The sequence below is a fragment of the Passer domesticus genome, chromosome Z (assembly GCF_036417665.1).
Source record: "Passer domesticus isolate bPasDom1 chromosome Z, bPasDom1.hap1, whole genome shotgun sequence".
Lineage (NCBI taxonomy): Eukaryota > Metazoa > Chordata > Aves > Passeriformes > Passeridae > Passer > Passer domesticus.
Window position 1 is genome coordinate 80,543,818 of NC_087512.1, and position 21,978 is coordinate 80,565,795.

The 21,978-nt window shown below is 36.4% G+C and overlaps 1 protein-coding gene and 1 long non-coding RNA gene across 2 annotated transcripts in view; one reads left to right on the forward strand and one right to left on the reverse strand.

Annotated features, from left to right (window-relative positions):
* EDIL3 (EGF like repeats and discoidin domains 3) overlaps window positions 1-21,978 on the forward strand; it is a 233,797-nt gene that overhangs the window by 117,916 nt on the left and 93,903 nt on the right. The window contains exon 5 of the mRNA XM_064404372.1: window positions 12,831-12,944. Coding sequence (XP_064260442.1) covers window positions 12,831-12,944 — 114 coding nt within the window. The remainder of the gene's footprint in view (window positions 1-12,830; window positions 12,945-21,978) is intronic.
* On the reverse strand, window positions 11,489-12,906 carry LOC135290454 (uncharacterized). Its single transcript, XR_010353224.1, has 2 exons — window positions 12,787-12,906; window positions 11,489-11,740 (listed from the first exon to the last, which is right to left on the reverse strand). It is a non-coding gene; the product is annotated as an uncharacterized LOC135290454 (long non-coding RNA).

Consider the following 21,978-nt stretch of genomic DNA (forward strand, 5'->3'; position numbering starts at 1 on the left):
AAGTGGGCAAATTTAATGTACCAGTGTGCATGCAGTTGCTCCACATCAGATTTTCATCCCATGCTCCTCCTGGTTCCTCCTTTGGAGAAAAATATTTGTTTGGGCTGTTCTAAACTTAAACACATTGTTCCATTTTATTCTTTGGGGCGGAGAAGACAGGTTCATTGTCATCAAAATTAGCTCTGTGAATAGTTTTAACAAATTATACTTAGTTTTAACAAGATACTTAGTGATATAGTAATAAACTCCATAATACAGTAGCCAGTTATATGTGTAAGTATGTCCTTGTGCCTCTAAGCATTGTGGAGTTGAAATTTGAAAACTATTCCTGTGTTTGACCAGTAGCTTGGACAAGAAAAAAAGGAGGAAAGATGTATCATTATTAGTTTGTGAAACTTCCAGAATTGAACTCAAAATGTGAAAGAAAGTGAGCAATTTGAAAGATATCTGAGAGAGATCACCAGTAAAGAATATAAAAACAAATAGCCACTGAAGGCTATTGGAAGAAAAGTCAGTAAAATGTTCCCAGAATTGAAGCTGTGTCAGGGGCTGAAAGAAATGGCAGAACCAACAGGTCCTGGTGGCTTTGTCCCATTCACAGAAATCCAGGGAAGCTTGTGTGGGGACTGCCTGGAAAAAGGAAATTGTCTAAGGAGGTGAAAAATGACAGGTTTGTCAGCTGAAAATGTGTTTTGTTGATGGATCCTCTTGCAATAAATGTGTGGTGAGATGGGACAACAGTGACACCAATTCTGGGGCAATTGGAAGGAGGTGTTTGTTTTCCTTGGAATCCAAATAAATTCCATGGTTAAAGGTAACTGAGCTGAGGCTTGCACCCTTCTTGGAGATTTTATTTGATTCAGTAAGAGACAGAGATTGCCTTAAAGTTTCAGGTAGGAAGTATAATATTCCCACCAATTTTGTTTCACTCTTCTTAGAATTTGTTTGTAAGCATTGTTTTTTCTTTTTATCCATACACAATTCAAATAGCTATATTATTCTTGTTGAGTTACTGGTCTTAACAATTTCTTCATACATAGCATTGAGTTTCAAAGTCTAATTTGCTGTATATGGAAAAAATAGAATCCATTTTCAATTTCAAACCTGCTGTCTTTCAGCATCTTTTAAATGCTTCATCCTTTGTCTATTACAAGACTGGAAGAAAAGCAGATTTTGAGTGCCTTGTGTACACCACTTGTTATTTTGCAGACATTTGTTATGCGCCCTCTTACTTTTCCTGTGCAGCCAGTTAAAATCGTTGCCTTTTCTGTGCAGTGTGTTGCTTTTTCTTGCACTTTTAGATTGCCTCTCAGTGGCTTTCTCAAAACTTTCTTTGTTTAGTGGTGTATTTTACAGCAACAGTGACTTATAGTAAAGAGAAAGCTGTAAGGTTTATTTGTCAGAAGTTCCTTACATTCTGTATTCTTTATGCAGCATTTTGTTGTTAGATTTCCTTCTGATTTTTTTTTTCCCTGTTTTAACCAGAACTGGGTATGGAGCTGTGACTTTTCTTAAGCAGGCCTTGGTAATTGCAGAGTTTCTTTCATAAAGTGCTGTAGTAGGAGGAAATAGATCTTCCTGATTGCTTTGGGGTTTTATGGCAATATTAAACAGAGGGGTTGGGTTCCTTCCAGCCCAGGCACTGACTGAATTACATAATGAATGGTGCTTTTAAGAATATGTGTGTTTCTATGGTGTAAAAGTCACTTAGGCTGTCAATAGCCATTATAAACTTATTTTTGTAGGTGGGTAAATCTGTCTTCCCCTAATTAGTGCCTTTCTTAAGGAGTAGTTTGTTTTGTTTTGTTTTGTTTTTTTAAGGTGGGAAGAAATTAATGTTCCAAAAATGCAGGAACTGCTGTTTGATTGCAAAAGAGATTAAATTTGTTCATGTTCTGCTTTAAAAATATAGCACATGGAGATGTTTTATCCATACAAGTTTATCTTTATATTTGAATTAAAAATAAAAAACACTGAAAGGAATTTGCTCTAAATTTTAGAATAGTTATCCCACTGTAATGTCTACATCATACATTCCCCTTTTTGTGACAGAAATATTGTAATAAACTATGAAAGGGTGCACTGAGTCCCAGGGAAGAGTTGATGAACCACAGTAGAGAGGTGTATGGTTAGAGAAAGAACATATGATAACTTTGGCTGGACAAAGCATCAATTTTCCTTTTATTTTTCCCACTTTTTGTGCCCACTTTGGTGGACACAACACTCTTAAGTCATTTTCAGCCACTGAGCTTAGGGTCAACACAGCCACATGAAGTTTTAAAAGAAGAACTGTGTTCAGTCTTTGTTGCACCAGCAGTTTCCTTACAGATACACCAGCTCATTCCTATGTGGAAGATAAATAAATGAAATCTTGAAATGAAATCTGATTGTTCAACGAGAAATCACCTATCAATTAGAACTTTTGTCACACAGAGATGTGGTCTGGGAGCAGTTGTTAGGGAAAAAAAATTTTAAAAAATATTAATTTTGTATTTCTGACCTTTTTCTTGATTCTATCATTTTGCTCTTATAAGAGCTACTGTGCTCAGCCATCTGTATGTGTAGGTGTGTCAGGGATGCAGAATTAAAATATTGTATTTGTGTTTGGAACTCGTGCTGGCACATGGCTGTGCAGTTTCCTATTACTATATAAAATATTGGTACTGCTTGTCGAGCTAGCTGAAAATTTTATGAGTGGCTTGATTGTTTGGAAACTGAAAAATTTTGCATGGTAATTTCTTCTGAAAAATGAAAGAAGAAAAACAAACTCAGTTATCAGGGCTTGGTTTGTACTACAGACCCAGTGAGAAGTCTGAAGTCAAAGAACTTGGAAGGTCCAGGAGTACATTCAGTAGTGTAGCTACTCTTTTGAAATTATAAGTAGCATTTTTTTCATGTGGATACACCTTTGAGAAAAAGCGTAGTACAGAGGGAGAGGAGGATATTGCATCAGACTCACTGCCTGTGCAAGAAAAACTTGAAAAATTCAGTATTTGTGCTTGAAGCTCTGTATAATGATAAAATGGTCTAATGGCAGAAACCAGTCTGCATCACAAATTAATCCCTTTGTATTCATAAAATATCTCAAGCAAAACCCACGGTGCTGTCACATTTTCATATGAATACCCAGGATATTCATGTAGTTTGCATTTATTCTGCACTTACTCTCAAGTAACATACAATTATTTCTGTAGCTCACCTGGCTGAGAGTTTTAGTTTGAGTCAGGAGTGTATTTTTAAAGAAAATCTCTTGATCATCTCTACTTATCATGTTTTGCTTTGTGTGACAGCAGGCTGAGAGCACAGGAACTGGATCCCTGTGAGATTAAAATAATCTAAAAGAAAATAGCCCAGCAAAGTGAAATTTCTGGGATTTGACATACTGGGAAGTGACTTAAAACATTCCAGTAGGCAAATGGAAATTCAGTCCACTCATTCTAGATTTTGTGCAGAGTAAACATGCCTGAGACCTGTGTAGGGATGTGCAGATGTGTTCTCAGCTCTAAAACTGCACGTAAAATTCTGTAAGGCCATGCTTCTTACAAATGTAGGCATACTTTGCTTTTCTCAAAGTACACTGAAAACTATTAATAAATCCGTTTATCTTCCTGTTCTTGCCATGTGCTAAGTGTCTGATGTCATGAGACACATGTGGCTTTCTGTCAGTCATGCTTTGGCTTGAGATTTTGTTCCTTCCTCTGGTGGGATTGTCTGATTCTGCCAAAAAATGATGATGCCCACCTTCACTGAAAATTTATCCCCATCAGATTCTGTTTGAATCAGCTTACCATGATTTTCTGGAAGTGCACAAACTAACTGCACTCAGGTATTTTCAGTGGGATCAGGTCACAGAATGTGGCCAGTGCCAGGTCCTAGAGAGGTGATGAGATGGGAACATAAAGAGGGACATAAATGGTATTAATTGTGTGCCCCTGGATCCCCAAGGCCACACAGGACAGAGCTTGGAGCAGCCTGGAATAGTGGAAAGTGTTCCTGCCCATGGTAGGAGTTTTGGAATTAGATATCCTTAGATCCTCTTCCAACCCAAGCCATTCTGGGATTCTACAAAAGGTGAAACCATCAGCTCTACATTACCAATAAATTTAATTCAGGAATTACATTCAGGAATTGCCCTGTTACAACAACATATTAACAGTGAATCAATGCTCCCTGGTCCAGATGTGTAGGCATTGCACCATAAAAGAGTATTTAAAATGTTATTTACCTCCAAATAATATGTAACCTTTCTAATCTTGTCAGAATTCATTTTGCCCCCCTCACAAGCCAGTAAGGTGGCATTTGGCTCTGAAAATGTATTCTGTGTGATCCTTTCATGCACCTAGCAGAGCTGTTTATGCACACAGTCATTACTCTCATGCAGTTTTTACAGTTTACTTAAAAGCAACATTATTTTCCATACCAGCAGTTGTCACTGTTAAAGAGAAATTAATCTGCTTCCTTCTCACCCTCTTCCAATTTCTTTGTCAGTACATATTTAAGGGAGCTTCAGAATAATTCTGCAGAAGACATACACCAAAAGTAGGAAAAGAGTGCAAGGCAAAGAGAGTCTTTGCCAGTTGTGAAATTACGAGTTTAAAATGCTTATTTCTGACTTCTTCATGTCAATGCTCATAACAGAGAAAGCACCTTGTTCCATTTCTCAGCAAAAGTAGAGACTTTTACAGGAACTGTAAGCACCCACACCGTTAGGTTATCGTAAAGATTTTATGTATGGACTGGACAACAATATTTTCATTTCTGACCCAGATAATTATTGATGATGTGGTGGAACTGCTGCATCTTTTGTGGGGAAGGAGATGGGGTCTTCCCTGTCACCTTTGCAGAGGAGGCAAGGAAATCACCACAGTACAAAAGGCAGAATTGGTGATGAGTGTTTCTTTCCTTGGTGACATTCACCAACTTGCAGTTACAGATTAAATACAAGATCCATTAACAGTAAAACATACAGATATTTATGAGCAACTAAGAGTCTGAATTTGAACACTATCAGCAAAGAGTTGAAATTACCTCTGTGTAGCACAAATATGTGCACTTCTGCAAGCGACTCAGACTAAATTTTTTGATTGTTTAAATGAGATTTATACAGATTATACAGATTTATACAGATTGGCCATAAATGAGTACACTTCACTCTCTGTACATCAAATAAAGACATATGAAAAAAAAGCCATAATCATCTGGCTTGGTAATTTTAGAACGTCCATCTTTGTGTCTTCCAGGACTTGTTTGTCTAGTGACATTTTTGAAAACCTGTGCCATAGCCATGCTCACGTAAAAACAATGCAACCCTACCCTCACCCTATTCTGAAATGCATAAACAACTGCATTTTGAAGGGATAAAATTTTTCTGGGATGTATGAAGGGAAATAGTGCTAATATACTGATTTGGGTTCAAACTCATTGTGAAAATAATTGGATTTATTGCCACGTGATCTCCTACATTATTGTAACAAATCCATCCAGTTGCCCCAATGCTGCATAATTTTACTTACTCCTGAAGCTGAGATTTTTGGAGCATTGCTTGTAATGAAAAATGATTCACAAGTTGAATCACTTTTTAATAACATTTTTTTTTTCTTTTCCTCAACTGCAGTTTAAATGATTTGTCAAATGCTTGTTATATAAATAGCCAATTATTTTAATAAGGTTCATTGGAAACACCAGGAATAGTTGCCCCGAAGATGTACTTCCACAGTGTAAAATTAAATGGTAAGTTACTTAATGGGATGAAGGTTTTCATGCCAGTATTCATTAAAAGTAATTAAAAATGAAAAATCTGCTTCAGTACATATTAAAACTTTTAAAGTACCAACTCTTTTAAAACTAATAAGGAATGTCCTGGCTGGGCTATTGCAAAATTCCATTAGATTAAAATTGCCTCAGATGAAAAGCCATTAAATAGACATTTAAAGAGGTAAATAGAGGATCAGGAAATACTGACTAGTCCAGTGTTGGAAGTATGACTCCACAGAGGACATTGTAATAACTTTTCAGTGGCTATAAGGAAAATGTAAGTATTTTGCATAATAGAGAGTAGGTACCTATGCAGAGTATAATTTCACTGCATGGTCTATTTTATGAGAGTTCTCAAAATCGAAATAGGGATGAAGAAGTATCTAAAAATACACAAAAATAATCTTGTTAACAGCACAAGATATATCACTACTGTGGCAACAGTTCTTGTAGAGCCCTGTCTTATTTTAAATCCTTTGAAGTAGACAATTTAAAGTGGAAACGTATTCTGGAATACATTTAATTGTGTCTTTTCCTTTATTATTTTTAAATTATTATTTGTCCAGTAGTTTTACATTTAATCCTAGCATTCTGAAACCTGTGATTATAGTTACCATTATATAGAAATGAAGTCACTTCAAAACTTTAAATTTATTTTTGAATTTTTCTTTGAGTGAGGGTAACATAGGGTAAGTGCCAAAATTGAATGCAAAGAAATAGGAAAATGCTATAGATAATAAATCAGTTTTAAACTGGGTTTCTAAATGCATGCCTCTATTCTTTTCAGTGCTACTATAACAAAAATATCTATAACTCTGATATTGAACAAAAGTGTAAATTGCATGTGGAAAAGATGAAAAATTAACTGGTGGAGAAAGAAATTAGTCATCATAAAAAATGCTGGTTTGTCTAAATTAAGGATTTTACTTACCACACCAAATTTAAGAAGCTGTTAATTAAAATACAACTTAAAAATACTTTTCATTTTCTCAGAGCCTGGATTTTGACAAATCAAAGTGAAAAGGATCTAACTATATATTCCAATTTTCTTGAAACAAGTTGACCTAGATATATTTGAGAACAAATAGGAAGGGAAACAACACTGGATTGTTAACAGGTAGCAGGAAATCTCTTGTTTTTGAAATTTTTTTAAGTCCAGTTACAGAAGTATATTTAAAAATGTGTAAACTAGAATTTTTAAAGAAGCCTGAGAAGAGATAAAATTGCTCTGAAAAAAGAATGTAAGAATGGTTGGAGAAGCAGTTTCTGAAGGAATTCTAGGCAGGAGCTCTGGGATAATATAATGCAAAATATTTGTAGTGAATGTTTCAGGAAGAATCCTAACAGACAGCCCTGTGGTGCGTTATCCTGGAGGACATTTCCCACAGTATCTTCTACTAAATACATGAAGAGGAAAACTTTGTCTGGAATTAGGAGACAAAGGGTAATACAATGATTAACCTCTAAGGATGGGGGAGCAAGAGGTTTGTACTTTTGTCTCAAGTGTAAAGCAGTTTTCCTTACTTTCTGAAGATCAGATAATAAGGATATCTGAATAGTGAATCCTTTCAGCGTGGCACATAACACTGGAAGTTTCCTGCAGGTTCTCTTGGCACGGTGTTTTTAGAGCCTTCTGTGGTCAGGAAACTAGATTTGAAAAAGCCATGAGAACCTCTGAATTCTAACAGATGCCTGTCCTGTGTGGAATGTTAATACATCCAATTCAGATGTAATAATTTATACTAAATTACTGCATTTCACAGGAATATGCCACATTCTTTTAGAAAGTTTCACACCACTGTTGAGCCAAACACGTGCTAGAGCTTGTTTTTGCATAATCCTAATTAAGTCAAGGATCAGTCATAGCTGAAGTTAGAGTTTATCTGTTTACACAAATTACAAACAAACATTCATTTGGAACATGTTGGAGACCTTCTTAAACCTCTAATTAAGATTAGTAAAATAAATTATTATCAAGGCCATTACTTATATATTCTGTATCTTTAGCCAAAAATTCAAAGTCATCCACCTGTGCTTTTTCTGATGCATTTTCAGTTTGTTTAAACACATTTATTTACTTATTTATTAATTCTCTTTCTAGGGATAAAAATCAAACCAGCATGTCCACCCAGTTTAGGAGATCTTTACAGTTTAGGCTTGTTTTTATAAACTGTATGAATATGAGGAAGAATGCTTTGATTTGGGGGTTTTTGGTAAACTTTTAACAAAAATGTTCTACTCTTAAAGAAGATGTGTCTTTCTATGTATGAATTGCTATAATCCTTCAAATGTTATCATATCACTGAGTAGCTCTCTGTTAAGATAACTTTATTAAATTTCAGTTTCTCATGAGCCAGATTATATGCCAAATAAAACCAGTATAATTTCATTATTTTCAATGGTGCTTTGCCATTTAGTATTAAAAATATTTGGTGCTTGAACAGCTTGGTGCAAATAAAAAAAAAGTGTGCAAGCTGAGTTTCATGATACTAGGAAATCCATAATAAAAAGTTTGACCATCTGAAAGATCAAGCTTAAACAATAACAAGATACTAGAAAATTCTGCAAGCAAGATCATATTTTTTGTGTGAACTTACTGATGTAGTATTGGGTTGTGTAATTTAATCACTCAGGATCAATATACAATAAAGAAAAGATACCTAAAATGCATTTTAAAAATCTATAAAGAACCATCAAGCAACTACAAGAATAGCTTAGCTTAAACCCCAAAGATAATTAAAGATATTAAAACTTAAAGATAATTATTCCATATTATCTTTTTGTTCACATTATGCCATGCCAGTTTCCAAAAGTAAAGATACCTGAACATATTGTCAGCTATGTATCAGTTTTATTTTGAAGTACAAATGTGTAGGGAAATATTTTGGGTTTTCTTTAAAAATATTGAAACCTGGGGCACAGGAGGGAGTGTGAAGTTACTCTGATTGGGAGTTGATCTTTATCCAGTGTATGGCTGTGGCTCTTCACAGAAGCCAATAATCAAACAGATATAGCTAGATTAACTTTTTTGTTCCTAAATTGTACTAAATTGTATCCTAAATTGACTTTATTATGGGGAAGAAAAATATTTGCAATATTAGTAAAGGATAACTGAATTTTTTTAAGAGGAGATTCCAGTGAAGATGCTTGAACATAAATGCTGTTTCTGTGATGGGCCAACCACTTTATCATCACAGAAGACTGATTTTAAAACATGACTTAGACTTGAGATGAGCAGCCTGAGAGTGATCCAGAAGCCAAAATGACAGCAAAACCAAAGGATAAGGAAGGAATGTTCTGGTCAGCAGGAGAGAGCTTCAGGAAGCCTGCGTGGCAAAAGGCAGTCCTGGACCAGAAACAAGGGCTCAGGTGGCAGGAACCAGGAATTTGGGCTGTGAAAAGAACAAACAGGCAGGGGACAGGAACAAGACACTGGTGTGAACTCACAGGCAAAGCACAAGATGTGTTGGCCAAAAAAATGCAATTAAATTGAGCTTATTGGTCCCTTCTTCAGGAAGAAGTCAAGTTTCTACCAAGTAGCCTGCTAAAGGACTCAAATGGTTTTATTTATGAGTTACTTTTTCCCTATTATGACAGCTACATAATTTAAATACCCATTTCATGGGGGGTGATTTTTCAGGAAAATATGTGTGACTATATTTAACAGGTAAAACCCAAAATGAGGGCTAGGCATTTTTAATTACATTACATTTGCAACTACTAGTTTTTATTCGTGTTTTATTAAATACTTAGAGGATTAAATAAGTATATGTATATATATAAAATCCACCAAGGAAGGCAAAATCTTAAATCTGCCCCTTGATGGTTTTCCAAGTCACTATGTGACATAGAAAAGTTCTCTATCACTTTCCTAGTTTCTGACAGTGTAGTTTTGTTCCAGGGTGCAACACAACAGTGCTTCAAACAGAAGTCTGATTAATAACTTTGTGATTATGGATTGATATTAGGAGATAGAAAATTTAAATTTAACCATCTGCAGCATAAAAAGAAACCTTAGCATAGTCTTGAACTCCTAATCAATGCTCTCAGCCCTTCCAGCTATTTCTTTCAAGGAACAATCTGTTTTCAGAAAATTTCAGTTTCCCTGTTCCTGCATCACCCTGAATTTCAGAATACTTCTTCAGCAGAGAAATAATGAGAGGTTGGGCATTTGGGTTTTTTGAGGTTGGGGGTTTTGGGGTGGTTTTGTTTGGGTTTTTTGTTTAGGTTGGGGGTATTTTTGTTCTTTAATTTCTTTTGTTTGTTGGGTATTGCAGTTCTTCTTGGCTTTCTTTTATTTTCTTTATTGTTGTGGGTTCGTTTGTTGGGTTTTTTTTATCTGACTGGACACTATCTAGAGTTCCAGACCTTCCCTCTGCCTTTTGATGAGTCCTTTTCACTCAGCGTTTATCAGTTCTACAACCTCCCTCTGTGAGGAACTCTGATTTCTCTGGCAGCACACAGGTCTCTGTATTTTATTTAGTGCAAAGCAAAAGGATCTGCCTTGAAGCTAAGACCTAACCTTACCTGAAAAATCATGAGCATCCTGCAGTGATTTTACTGTGCATTATTAATTTACATCAAAATAAAACCTTTATCCTTCTTTTGTAGGTTATGTGTTTGGTGAAGAATTAGAATCTGTTAACAGAAAGACAGTTTTCTGTATGAGTCTTTTTTGTCTGTAGGAGCAACTACTGAAGAAACTCTGATATTTTAAAATTTCTAGTGAAATTTCTAGTGAATATCATGACTTTTTGTCATGATAACATAACAAAGTTTATATTTTCCAGAAGAAAGGAACACGCCAGCTGGTGTAAAGTGTGGTGTCAGAATTGGCACATCTGGGAATTCGAACATAAGCTCACCACAATCCATAGGAACAACCCTTAATCAAATATTCTTCATCTGCATGTTCAGTCAAATGAAATAATAATGGGAAAAAAATATAATTCCATAGAAATTATTATTTAACCCATGTTCAATAATGTTTTTTATTCTTTAACACGGTTTAGTTGATTTTCTTTTGAACTAAATATGTCATACATGTTGCAATGACCAACATTTCCTCATTCATTCATCAAAAATGACAAATTTGTTTGAACTGACGGGACTCAAGCTTCTGAAATTACTGAAAAAAATCACTGTAGAAGCCAAGTAACAAAGATAATAATTAACAACTTCCATCTTTCTGCTGTGATCATTTCTGATTGCTCCATGGGGATGGAGTATGAGGATTGTTTTAAAAGGATGTGGTGCTCCAAGCTCAGTTTATTTTTCTCCATTAGTACATGGACAATATGAAATATTCTGCAAAACTGTGCATTTTCTCTTCCTATTTCAACAGGAATGGCAAATTAGGAAAAATAAAAATCTTGAGAAGATATTGTCTTTACACAGAAAAGCTTTTAAGAGGATAAATTACCACCTGCATAGTGGTAGATAGTTCATATGTTCACTTAATATTTTTTTAGTTCACAGTGACCTTGATTTTTTTTTTCCCCACAAATGTGTTAGCCTGTATTAAAGTGATGAATAACCTGATAAAAATGTAAGGTTAATGGGCTTTGCTTAAAAAGGCAAATAGGGAGCTGAAGAACCTTGTTAAATTTTATAAATACATATAAAGAATTTAATTTAGAACTGAGCAGGTCTGCACTTTGGTCATTTCCCTTGGCAGGTTTTATTTTTTGAACTCTAAGCTGTTACTTCTCTTGTTCATCTTTAATAGAAAAAATTCAGCTAACTCTAAAGTTTTATTATGCCAGTATCTAATATCTTTACAAGCAAGAAATGGTAAAACATGAGGGGTTAAAAAGAAGCCCAGGGATCCATTGCCATCATTAATTTTAGCATAAAAATCTGAAAACTTTCTGGTTCAAGCAAGTGAAAGTAGCCTTCCTGTTCCACTGGAGACCTGTCTCTGCATTTCTGTTCACAGCAATGGGATTATCCTACTCACTATTCATAATGTTTTGAATACAGGTTCCTGGAAAATGAAAAAAAAAAGATCAAGTTGAAAGTACAGAAGTCACATCCTCAAAGTACCAAATATCAAGAAACTTTGTTGATAGAATTGAATTATCTTTCTCCTGAGCAAAGCCATGTTGCATAAAATTTAGACATTTTTGTAACATTTTCTTTAGTTTGTGTATGCCAGCAGGAAAAAAAAAAAAAAAAAAAGAAAAAGAAAAAGAAAAAAAAGGTATTTTGGGAACAGAAGCGTATTCAACATAACAGCAAGGAGCATGACTTCAATTCCTAGTAATTTCCCATATTATCTACCATATCATCTATCAAATTTACTACATCCTCTACCCTTTTTGATATATTTAACTTCAGAGGAGCAGTCTTTTCTAGATGACACATAAAATCTATACAGCATTTGTAGTCCATGCAGAATAAATATAAACGTGGTGACTGAGAAATTTAATTATGATGCATCAATACAATCCCCCTGCCTAATTAATGTTCACTGAAAAATTCTGTCTCACATTTGAGAAAAGAAATCTGGTATTACACTTAAGGTTGCTACATTGAAAAACACAGGGGAGTTTTATTCTTGAAGAGTTTGACAAAGTGCACTGAAAAAGAGGAACTCAAGTGAGATTACTCACCTTTTCTGTCTTTTTAATTTAATGAAATTTGCTGGCTTCTAGATTAAGTTATTAGTTTCAATTTGCCCACTAACTCATTCACAGAAAGGGAATTTTTTAGATGGTTAAGCAGCCTTGTCAATTAGATGTTTAATGAATGTGAGATCAACTGAGGCACATCCTTAACTGGCATCTGTTGATAAAGAAGTAGCCACATTCCTTGAAGTTGCAAGAATCTCTACTGATTACTGCATTAGAACTACTAAAATTTGGGGTTTTTGGTTTTTTTTCAGGCCAAACTTTTGGCCCTGATATCATCTGGAAGTTACAGTGGAAATCATTGAAAAAAAACTTTGAATTATATTGTACTTTGGGACATAATAAAACTTCTCTCTTTTTTTTTTTCCAGTTCTTTTAAACATGTGCTTATTGCTTTTACCATTTCTCTGCTAATCCTGGCATCCTTTTGTGTGATTCCTGCAGATGTGAATGAATGTGAAGCTGAACCCTGCAGGAATGGTGGAATCTGTACAGATCTTGTTGCCAACTATTCCTGTGAATGTCCAGGTGAATTTATGGGAAGGAACTGCCAACAGAGTAAGTACAGCAGGGCTTTAAAACCATTATTTTTAATAATATAAAATATTTTTTTAATAACACAATGTTTTAATTTATTTTAATTATATAAAAGATAAGATTTTATTTTTACAGGGAAAAAAAACTAAAACCAAAACACTTTTATGTACTGTGGAAATACTTCTTTACACATAAAGAAACCTCAAAATAGACATTGCCTTCAAAACTGAGGGAATTTCAGAGGCCAAGCCTGTCACACATTCAAGTAAAGCTTCTGATATAAAATGGAAACATTTGCAAAATGCATAATAAGTATCTATAGCTAAACAAGAAATAAAACAGTGTAATGTAGAAAAATACAAAAAAATATATTCAGGCTGGGGTTTCATCTCATCCTGTCCTCAGCAATGTTATTGGCAGAAATCAACAATTGTAGGAACAGGGCAAAAATATCTGTTATGTGCTCTGACATGTCTCTAGCCTCTGAAATTTGGACCACTGCTTTGTGGGGAAGTCATTAACAGAATTAACAGTCATTAATGGTTCTGTCCTGGGAACAATGATACAGGAATTTTTGCAATAACATTGACTATGGATGCACCATAAAGTTCTAAAGTTTCTAAAGTTCTTCATGTATGAACACCAAAAATATCAAAATATCCTGAAGACCAAAAATATCAAAAATAGAATAAACTGCTTTGGCACAAAATACAATGTACCTTGACATTTAGATATGAGAGGTTGTTGGGTTGTAAATACTGTAAAGATCAGAGCCTGTGTGTTTTAGTCAAACAGAGGATGTTAAAATTATGGTATTGTGGATAAAGCTAATATAGTTTCAATGTATATTATCATGAAAAGAAACAGGAAAGTAATTGGCATCTGGCTTTGGTAGTGTTGGGTTTTACATTCAGAATACCTGAAATACTGGGCTAATCCACATTGAAGAAAGGGAGCTTCTAGTGCGAGGAAAATCCTACTTCATGTACCAAAAAAAAAAAAAAAAAAAAAAAAAAAAAAAAAAAAAAAAAAAAAAAAAAAAAAAAAAGGAGAGGTTTTACAAGTTGAATATCATAACAAAGCTGAAAAATATTATTATATTATTCTTTTTCCTGCATTCACATTGTGGATGTATGGGGGAGAACAGAGAGGAAAACAGGGTGGACCAATAACAACAAATGTTTATTTGAAGTGGCTTCAGTGAATTCCCAGATTTATACACAGCAGAAAAAAGATATGAGGCACCCAACATAATGTGCATGTAGTTCTAGAGAGGAATAAAAGATGAAGATTTACTTTGAGAATGTCACAGGTCCCTGTGGCTGCCTGAACAAATTTATTAAAAAAGAAAACAAACAAAACACCAAAAAAACAAGACCAAAATCCAAATTATTAAAGTGTTTTCAGAATTTGCTGGTGAAGAAATTCATGCATTTCCTTCTTAGGTGCAATTGAATTGATATTTGGAATTCTCCCAGGAATCTCATCCATCTCTTCAGAGTTTATCCTTTCTGTATTTTGGCTGCTGCATGAGCACTGTTCACATAATAGATCACATAAATCCAATCTCCTGTTTTGCTGGAAATGGGGTAGTCAGAGCTATTACTTAAGTGATCATTGCATTTCCTGAACCATCATCTATTATTTTATATTCCTTTTTTTTTTAAATTGATGTATATGTAATGATATATAAAAATACCTTTGTGTGTGAAGTTGCATATCTCATATATTAAACTGAATTAAGTTTTATGTATGTGCATATATAAGCCCAGACACACATTTCTGGTTTTGAGAGCATATAAGAGAAGGTACATATATGCAACAAAAAAATTGGAATTTTCCAGTTTATTGAAATAGTGGAAGAACTCTGCTGTTCTATTGCAAAATATGTTATCCATATTCTGTCTTTATGGGTCTTATTTTGAAGGATTCATACTGGTGTAAATATAAATATATATAGTTTACCATCTCTGTAACTTGCACTATACCATTTTCTATAGCAGGGCTTGAAAATACTTTTTTTTTCCCATTAGAAGTTTGCTTATGTCATCACACTTAATTACGTAATTACAAGTAGTTATTACACATTCTAATTACACCATCAAACTTTTACTCATATTTACAGTAATCATATAATTAAATACTGTTATGCTAATTACATAAATTACTGACTGCTGTCTCAGAATTACCTCACCACGCTCAAAGATTCCTGAGTCACACCACAGAATATGTAAAACATCTGAGATGTAGAATAAAAAAAAACCTGAAAAAGTGCATCAACAAGCTGCTTTTCCAGGATGCATTTCTAATAATTTATCTAGTTTGTTATAGCCCAAATATCACTGCTTTGCAGCAAGGATTTGTCATGTTACTCATCAGCCTCCTGTACTTCATGTCAGACTGGTTTTTTCCTACACCACCACCTACTTTTTCCTTCTCTTTTAACTCAACTCCACCATTTGATTTCACCACAATTAACTCTTCTTAGCTAATCTCTTAAGTAATTCCCTTCCATTTTATCTCACGTGTAGCACTTTTCAGGTGTGAGACAACTGTTGTGCTGCACCCAAATTCTGGGAGCCTTGTGTGACACCCACCCCAAATCCTTCTGAGTAGTCCCAAAAGCCTCTGAAAGAACAGTGCAGCTAGTCTCAGCTGGCCTGGGAAGGAAAAGGTTGAAACTGAGTACAAAAATTACAATAAAATGAGATTTAAACTATATTTGGACCATCTTGACCATCTTTTGAACGTGCTTCTGGCATGGATGAGATTCATTGTTTATATTCAGCACCTTCCTTCCTTCCTTCCTTCCTTCCTTCCTTCCTTCCTTCCTTCCTTCCTTCCTTCCTTCCTTCCTTCCTTCCTTCCTTCCTTCCTTCCTTCCTTCCTTCCTTCCTTCCTTCCTTCCTTCCTTCCTTCCTTCCTTCCTTCCTTCCTTCCTTCCTTCCTTCCTTCCTTCCTTCCTTCCTTCCTTCCTTCCTTCCTTCCTTCCTTCCTTCCTTCCTTCCTTCTTCTTTCTTTCCCTCTCTATTTTTCTCTCTCTCATTAGCTATGGCTGTGTTTAGCAATTCATGCATAAATGTTATTTAAGCCAGCTGCTTCTCATTTCTGGAAAGCACAGGATGAGGCAAAATCAGGGTAAAGTGGAGTGTGAGAGCACTGACAGCCTCAAACCATATTCAGCCATTCTGGAATGAGCTTATCAGCCTGTTAAGAGACACTTCAGCAAACATCTGGTATTTACAGAATCTGCCTGCAGATGTTTAGCAAACACAGAACGGGAAGAAAGCACCTTTCCCCATCTTCTGAATGTAAAATTTAAGCTATATTAATCCCATATTACTTCCCAGATTTCTAAGGCCTTGGAATTTCCTTGATGCAGCTGCATCTCCTTCTGCTCTCCCACTCTCTGAACCAATTTCTTGCTCTTGTGCTGAATTCAAGCTATCAATTATGATCATGTCCATTACAGCTTTCCATAGTCTTGGAGTGTCCATAAATAAAATACTGCTTCCAAGACAGTTTCTCCTGTGGTTGGAGGGTTTTTATGTTGGTTTTTTGAGTTTTTTATGTTGGTTTTTTGAGTTTTTTTTTACTCTGTGGATCACAACATTCTCTTGCAGACACTTTCATCAGTGTCAGGCTGTTTGCATTATTCATGCAAATCTGTATAAAATCTCCCATGATCAGTGTGGGTGGAGAACTGCAGCAATATGTGAGCAGTTACACAGGTGACTTTTTTGATCACTTTCCCTTCCATTTTAAAGTTTTTAATCAAGCAGATGGTACCAGGCAGTGGACAACTTACAATTCCACCACTGTGCATCTTGGAGCTGTGTTTTGCTACATGCCGAGAGTTGCTGCCATTAAAGCATATGGCACATTTTCCCATGCTTTTTTCTTTAAATATCTGGATCAAAATACTCACTACAAATATTTCTTTACATACACTGCGGCCCCTTCACCTCCTTTTCTGTGGATTCAACATGCCCATATGTAGGAGAAGTGCAATCAAAGCAAGTGCAGCAATTTATTTGTCTAGCATGTCAGAAATCCTGCTAAGCAGTGCACCTCCACCTTGTTTCCATTGATTTCCTCTGCTTTTATGGTTTAGTACACTGTTATGTTTCTACTGCTCTTGGTTGCCTCCTGCCTTCCTCTCTGTGGAAATCAAAGTGGCATTTTCTTTCCATTCACATGAAAATGCCTGTCTTTTTAACTTAAAAAATTATCTGAAGATCTGACAGATCTAGGCATAAAGAGATGTTCAAGACTCCTGCTTACATGCAGCCTTATGCTCCCAGACTAGATGGCTTCATCCAAAGCACACTAATGCATTATGATTTTAGAATTTTCCTTCTCTCAAAATTAGACCTGGGGCATGACCCTGCAGCTTACATGATCTGTAGTATGGGAAAAACAACTTATTTTACAGTATCTTTTCTAATAGACCCTTATTCCTTTCATGCCATCTGTATTTCACATGTGTGTCCTCAAGGCAGAGTGTTGGGTACTTTTGGCTTCAGGTGCTTTTACTTTGAACTCCTCTGCTTGATGCTCACAGTCTTGGGTGAATTTTGGATATCTCTGTCTTAAGATCAAGCTCTGATCAGCCCTGGCCCAGCAGGGTCCAGGGTTGATAAAGCCTCCATGCTTAGTTTCAGACAAACCCTACTCAAAAAAGATATAAGGGCATAAAAAGTGCACAGACAAAATGAAACAATTTATGAAACATTAAAAAGCTGTGTTTTCTAGGGGAAGGCTTATTGCTGAGAAAAATTTTACCTTCCAGGAAATCTGTGTTCCCAAATGTGGATAGGAATCAGAATTTCACCACTTTCTGAAATCAATGTACATAGTTAGATGCTTTGTGGTGAACACAGCTCATGGAATTGACCTGTCAAAATTAAGCTGCTAGGAACTGAATGGTAAAGGAGATCCACAGGATTTATTTCCAGATTACCTGCTGGGGATCCTTGCTTTCAAGGCCTGAGATTCTTTGCTAAACTTCAGTAATGCCTTGGTTTGAAAAGACAGGAGTCTGCTGAGGAAGACAGGAGCTTCCCCTGAAATGGAAAATCTAAATCCCCTACCTCTGATTTATTATAATTTTGAAATTAAGGGGCTCTCAGGCAAAGATATGGAATGAGAATTAGAGAAGAAAATAAAAAATAAAATAAACAATGCAGTAATACAAAAACCCTGCCAGAGTCAGAGCAGGAGCTGACCCTGTGGGTCAGGGTGGTGGCACAGCCCCATCCCAGGGTGGCTCAGCCCTCCTGCAGTGCCAGCTGTGCTTCTGCTGGAGCAGGGATCCTGCACAAGGGGGGAGTTTTCCTCTGCAGCTCCAGGGCTGCTGGAGATGGGCCTGGTGCTCCTGTGGGAATGCAGGGCAGGAGAAAGCTGCTCCTGTGGGAATGCAGGGCAGGAGAAAGCTGCTCCTGTGGGAATGTGGGGCAGGAGAAAGCTGCTCCCCTGGGAATGCAGGGCAGCAGAAAGCTGCTCCTGTGGGAATGCAGGGCAGCAGAAAGCTGCTCCTGTGGGAATGCAGGGGGCAGAGGCTGCTGTGCTGTTCCAGGCTCAGATTGTATCCAGGTAGGAATGCTTGGCTCCTGCCCTGGGCAGAGCATCTTCCCCTGGGATGATGGAATTTGATCAGCCATGCAGGGACACTCAGTGGCCATGGACAAAAGATAATTAATAATTAATTGCCCATGAACAGCAGAGAACTGCCCCAGCTCTGACAGATGGGAATGGAATTCACACCCCCTTTTCCAACCTAAGTAAATACACTGAGCTTGCAGTGAGCCACTGTGAAACCCTTCACCTGCCAGGAGACAACACAAGTTCCCTAAATTACTGATCATCATAAAAATCTCTGTCAGTGACATTTAGGAGGGCACACTCTTCCCTACAGCTCAAAATATCAGTTTGACTAATTCTGAGATTAATGAAATGTGAAGTTTGAGTTTAAGCTTATTCTTGATTGTTTTGAATGTGTGCCTGTTTCATGATCTCAAATACTAAACATATGTATTTGTTAAACATAAAGTCAGAAATCACTGAAATAAAAAGCTGGACAAATATACCAATGAAGGAGTGGCAAGGGGGAAAATATAAGGTCATTAATAAAGCAGATTAGTTCTTTGATCCAGTGAACTTCACAGGTATTGGGCTGGTACAAAGGAATGGCAGGGGAAAGAGCCTGGGCATGAAATCAAAGCTTAGCACTAGTTAAAAAACATTGGTCAAACCGTGGTCTAATCAAGAAAGTAGAAGCTCTTCTTTAATTAATTTTTAAGGCAAGAGAAGAGTTTATTTAAAGTTTAATATTTTTCTTGCTTTGTTTCACTTCAGAGATCATAAAATTTAAAAGCTTGAGTTGTCAGCTTATTGTCAGCAGAGGATAGACTGCAGAAAAATTTGGTAAATATGTGCATTCTTGCTAGTCATTATTTAGATGACAAATTCAGGACTTCCATAGAAAAATTAAGGAAATTTTATAGATATACATATATGTGTGTGTGTATGTAGATGTATGTATATGAAATTATTACCAAAGAGAATTAATTTTTTAATGTCTTCAGGGTAGTTAATTTATCATTCCCATGATATCCTTGTGGATTTATGGGATTATGTGGGGTTAATCTCATACAAAAGGAATAATGGGGAAAAAAATTGTGCCTAAAAGAATTTTATCCATTTAATATCAAGTTAATAGTACTAGTGTGAGCTCCCTGGATTACAAAAATATCTTGGAGCAGAAACATAGACACTTTGAAAGTGCAGGAGGGAGAATTTTTACATGTCAAATGTGACTTCAGGCCACTTAATTCAACTTAACCTCAGTAATTTGTCCTTTTCTGAACATGCCATAAGAACTCTTATGAAGCAAGAAGCATTTCAAAAGTTGAATTGTTCCTTGAAAGAGAAGCTAACATCAGTAATAAGAATTCTGCTTTATGCACATCTTTAACTATTTCAGCTAATCTTGAATGGAATACAATTTCTATATTTGCATTGGACAAAACCCCTCTTGAGCCTCTTGCTGAAAGTGATGGTTTTTGCTGAATCTGCACCCCTCTGTGAATGTTGTCTGGCAGGCATTTCTGCCTTCATTTGGAATGAAAGTGCAAAGAGGCAGAAAATGTTATAGAAACGACAGAACACGTTGTTAACATTGAAATGTTCTCCCAGGCATTTCAGTGACCTAGTGAGAAATATTAATCAAACTCCAACATTTCTAAAACTTTCAAGCAAAGCTCCACCCTGGCCCTTCCACTGGGGACTCTCTCTGTCCAGGCACCCGTGCAGGGCACAGAGGTGTTTGCAGAACTGGGCTCAGCAGATCAGGATTGCAGTTCTCCCATTCAGCACAAAAGAGAAATGAGACTGATCTCTCCGTGTTTGATGTTGAAACAAAGTCCTCAGCCCTGTGCCCTCGGGTACATTTTCATCTTGCTGCATTGGCACTGTGAAGAAACATCTCCCTTTGAAAACTAATTTCTCAATATCTTGTTTTGATTAGGCAGGGGAGGATTCAATCCTTACCTGGCAGAAACTCGATGTAAAACACTCAGGCAAGCTCTGAAGGCCCAATAGGAATATTTTAAATATGTAATTGTTTCTTTACTCCATGAGTCATCAAGTGCAATAATAGGTTTTTTTGCTGTGTCAAAACCCACAATATTAACTCAACCCTGCATTCAACCCTATATTGTTGACTTTAGATTGAACCATCTTGTTGTGGCAACTTTCTTGCCATGTTTTCTTACTTTAACTTGGGGATCTGCCTTTCTGAAGGGCTTTTGTCATTCTTGACTCAGTCACCCTCAGCAAAAGGAGGATGGAGTCAGGGATTCCTTCTCCCTTTTTTCCTACTGAGGGAGCATGTGAATTTACCATTTTACAGAATCTTAGACACTCACAAAGAGTAGAGGAGAAAAAAAAACCCTCATCTTATAAACACGATCCACTGTTCCTGTGTTGGAAGAACTTTTATGTGCATTTTTATGTGTGGCAAAGCCTATGACAATGAATATTTCAGTATTTCTAAGCCTTAAAAGAAAAATTACAGCACTCCATTATTCTCAAAGTAGCCCCTATAGCTCTTAAGTTCCTGGTCTGGTCAATAATGCACATTCTTTTTTTATGTCCTCACAGAAATGAAAAATAATTTGCAGGTAAGAAATTGGTACTATAAAAGAAGTAAAAGCTGGACTGTAGACTGTAGAAGGAAGCTCAAAACAAATCACAGGTTATTATGACCAGAAAAAGCCTCCTAAAAGTGTGGAATGAAAAACCACTAATGATTATAAACGTATGAAAAAGGGTATATATTAAATATAAACATATAAAGGTATATTAAATATAAAAAATTTACAGCTGCGGTCAGTTTAAAAGAGTTCCCAGCAGCCAAGTCATGGGAACATTTTGAAATACCTTATTTCAAGGCTTATTATATAAGATATTGGGTATTTATTTCCAAATAGATTGACTGTGGAGGGTGGCTTGCCATACGAATTAGCCTGGTCTCGTTTGCTGCTACCCTTTGGTGGACACAGGAATCATCAATTTGAGTGAAATCATCTCCAGGGCTGTACAAACTCCTCAAAATGAAACTGTCTTGAGCTCTGCAGTAGTTAACAAGCCAGGCACAGAGTAGAATTACAAGTGAGCATGGCATAAACCTTGCAAAACTTGGAGGTTTGGAATCTGACTCACATTCTGGAGTTTCATTTAGTCTTGGAGCTCAAACCAAGCTGTGAAACATGAAAATCCATATGACCTACAGGGGGAAAAAAAAAAAATAATGAAAACCAGAACTCAGTTACACGAGCCCTAAATGAACTCAAATCTCCACTCTCAGCACAGCTCTCCCACCTGCAGCTTTCAGGAGGGAGAAGGAAATGAGAAATGTGGAGTGCTCAGCTTCCCACTGAGGGAAGGTTTGCAGCTCCTGCTGCTCCGGACAGACGGACGGTCCGGCACGGCCGCGGTGCCAGGCTCCGGTGCAGGGACCCGGCAGGGGATGCTGGGGGCTGGCAGCTGCTCC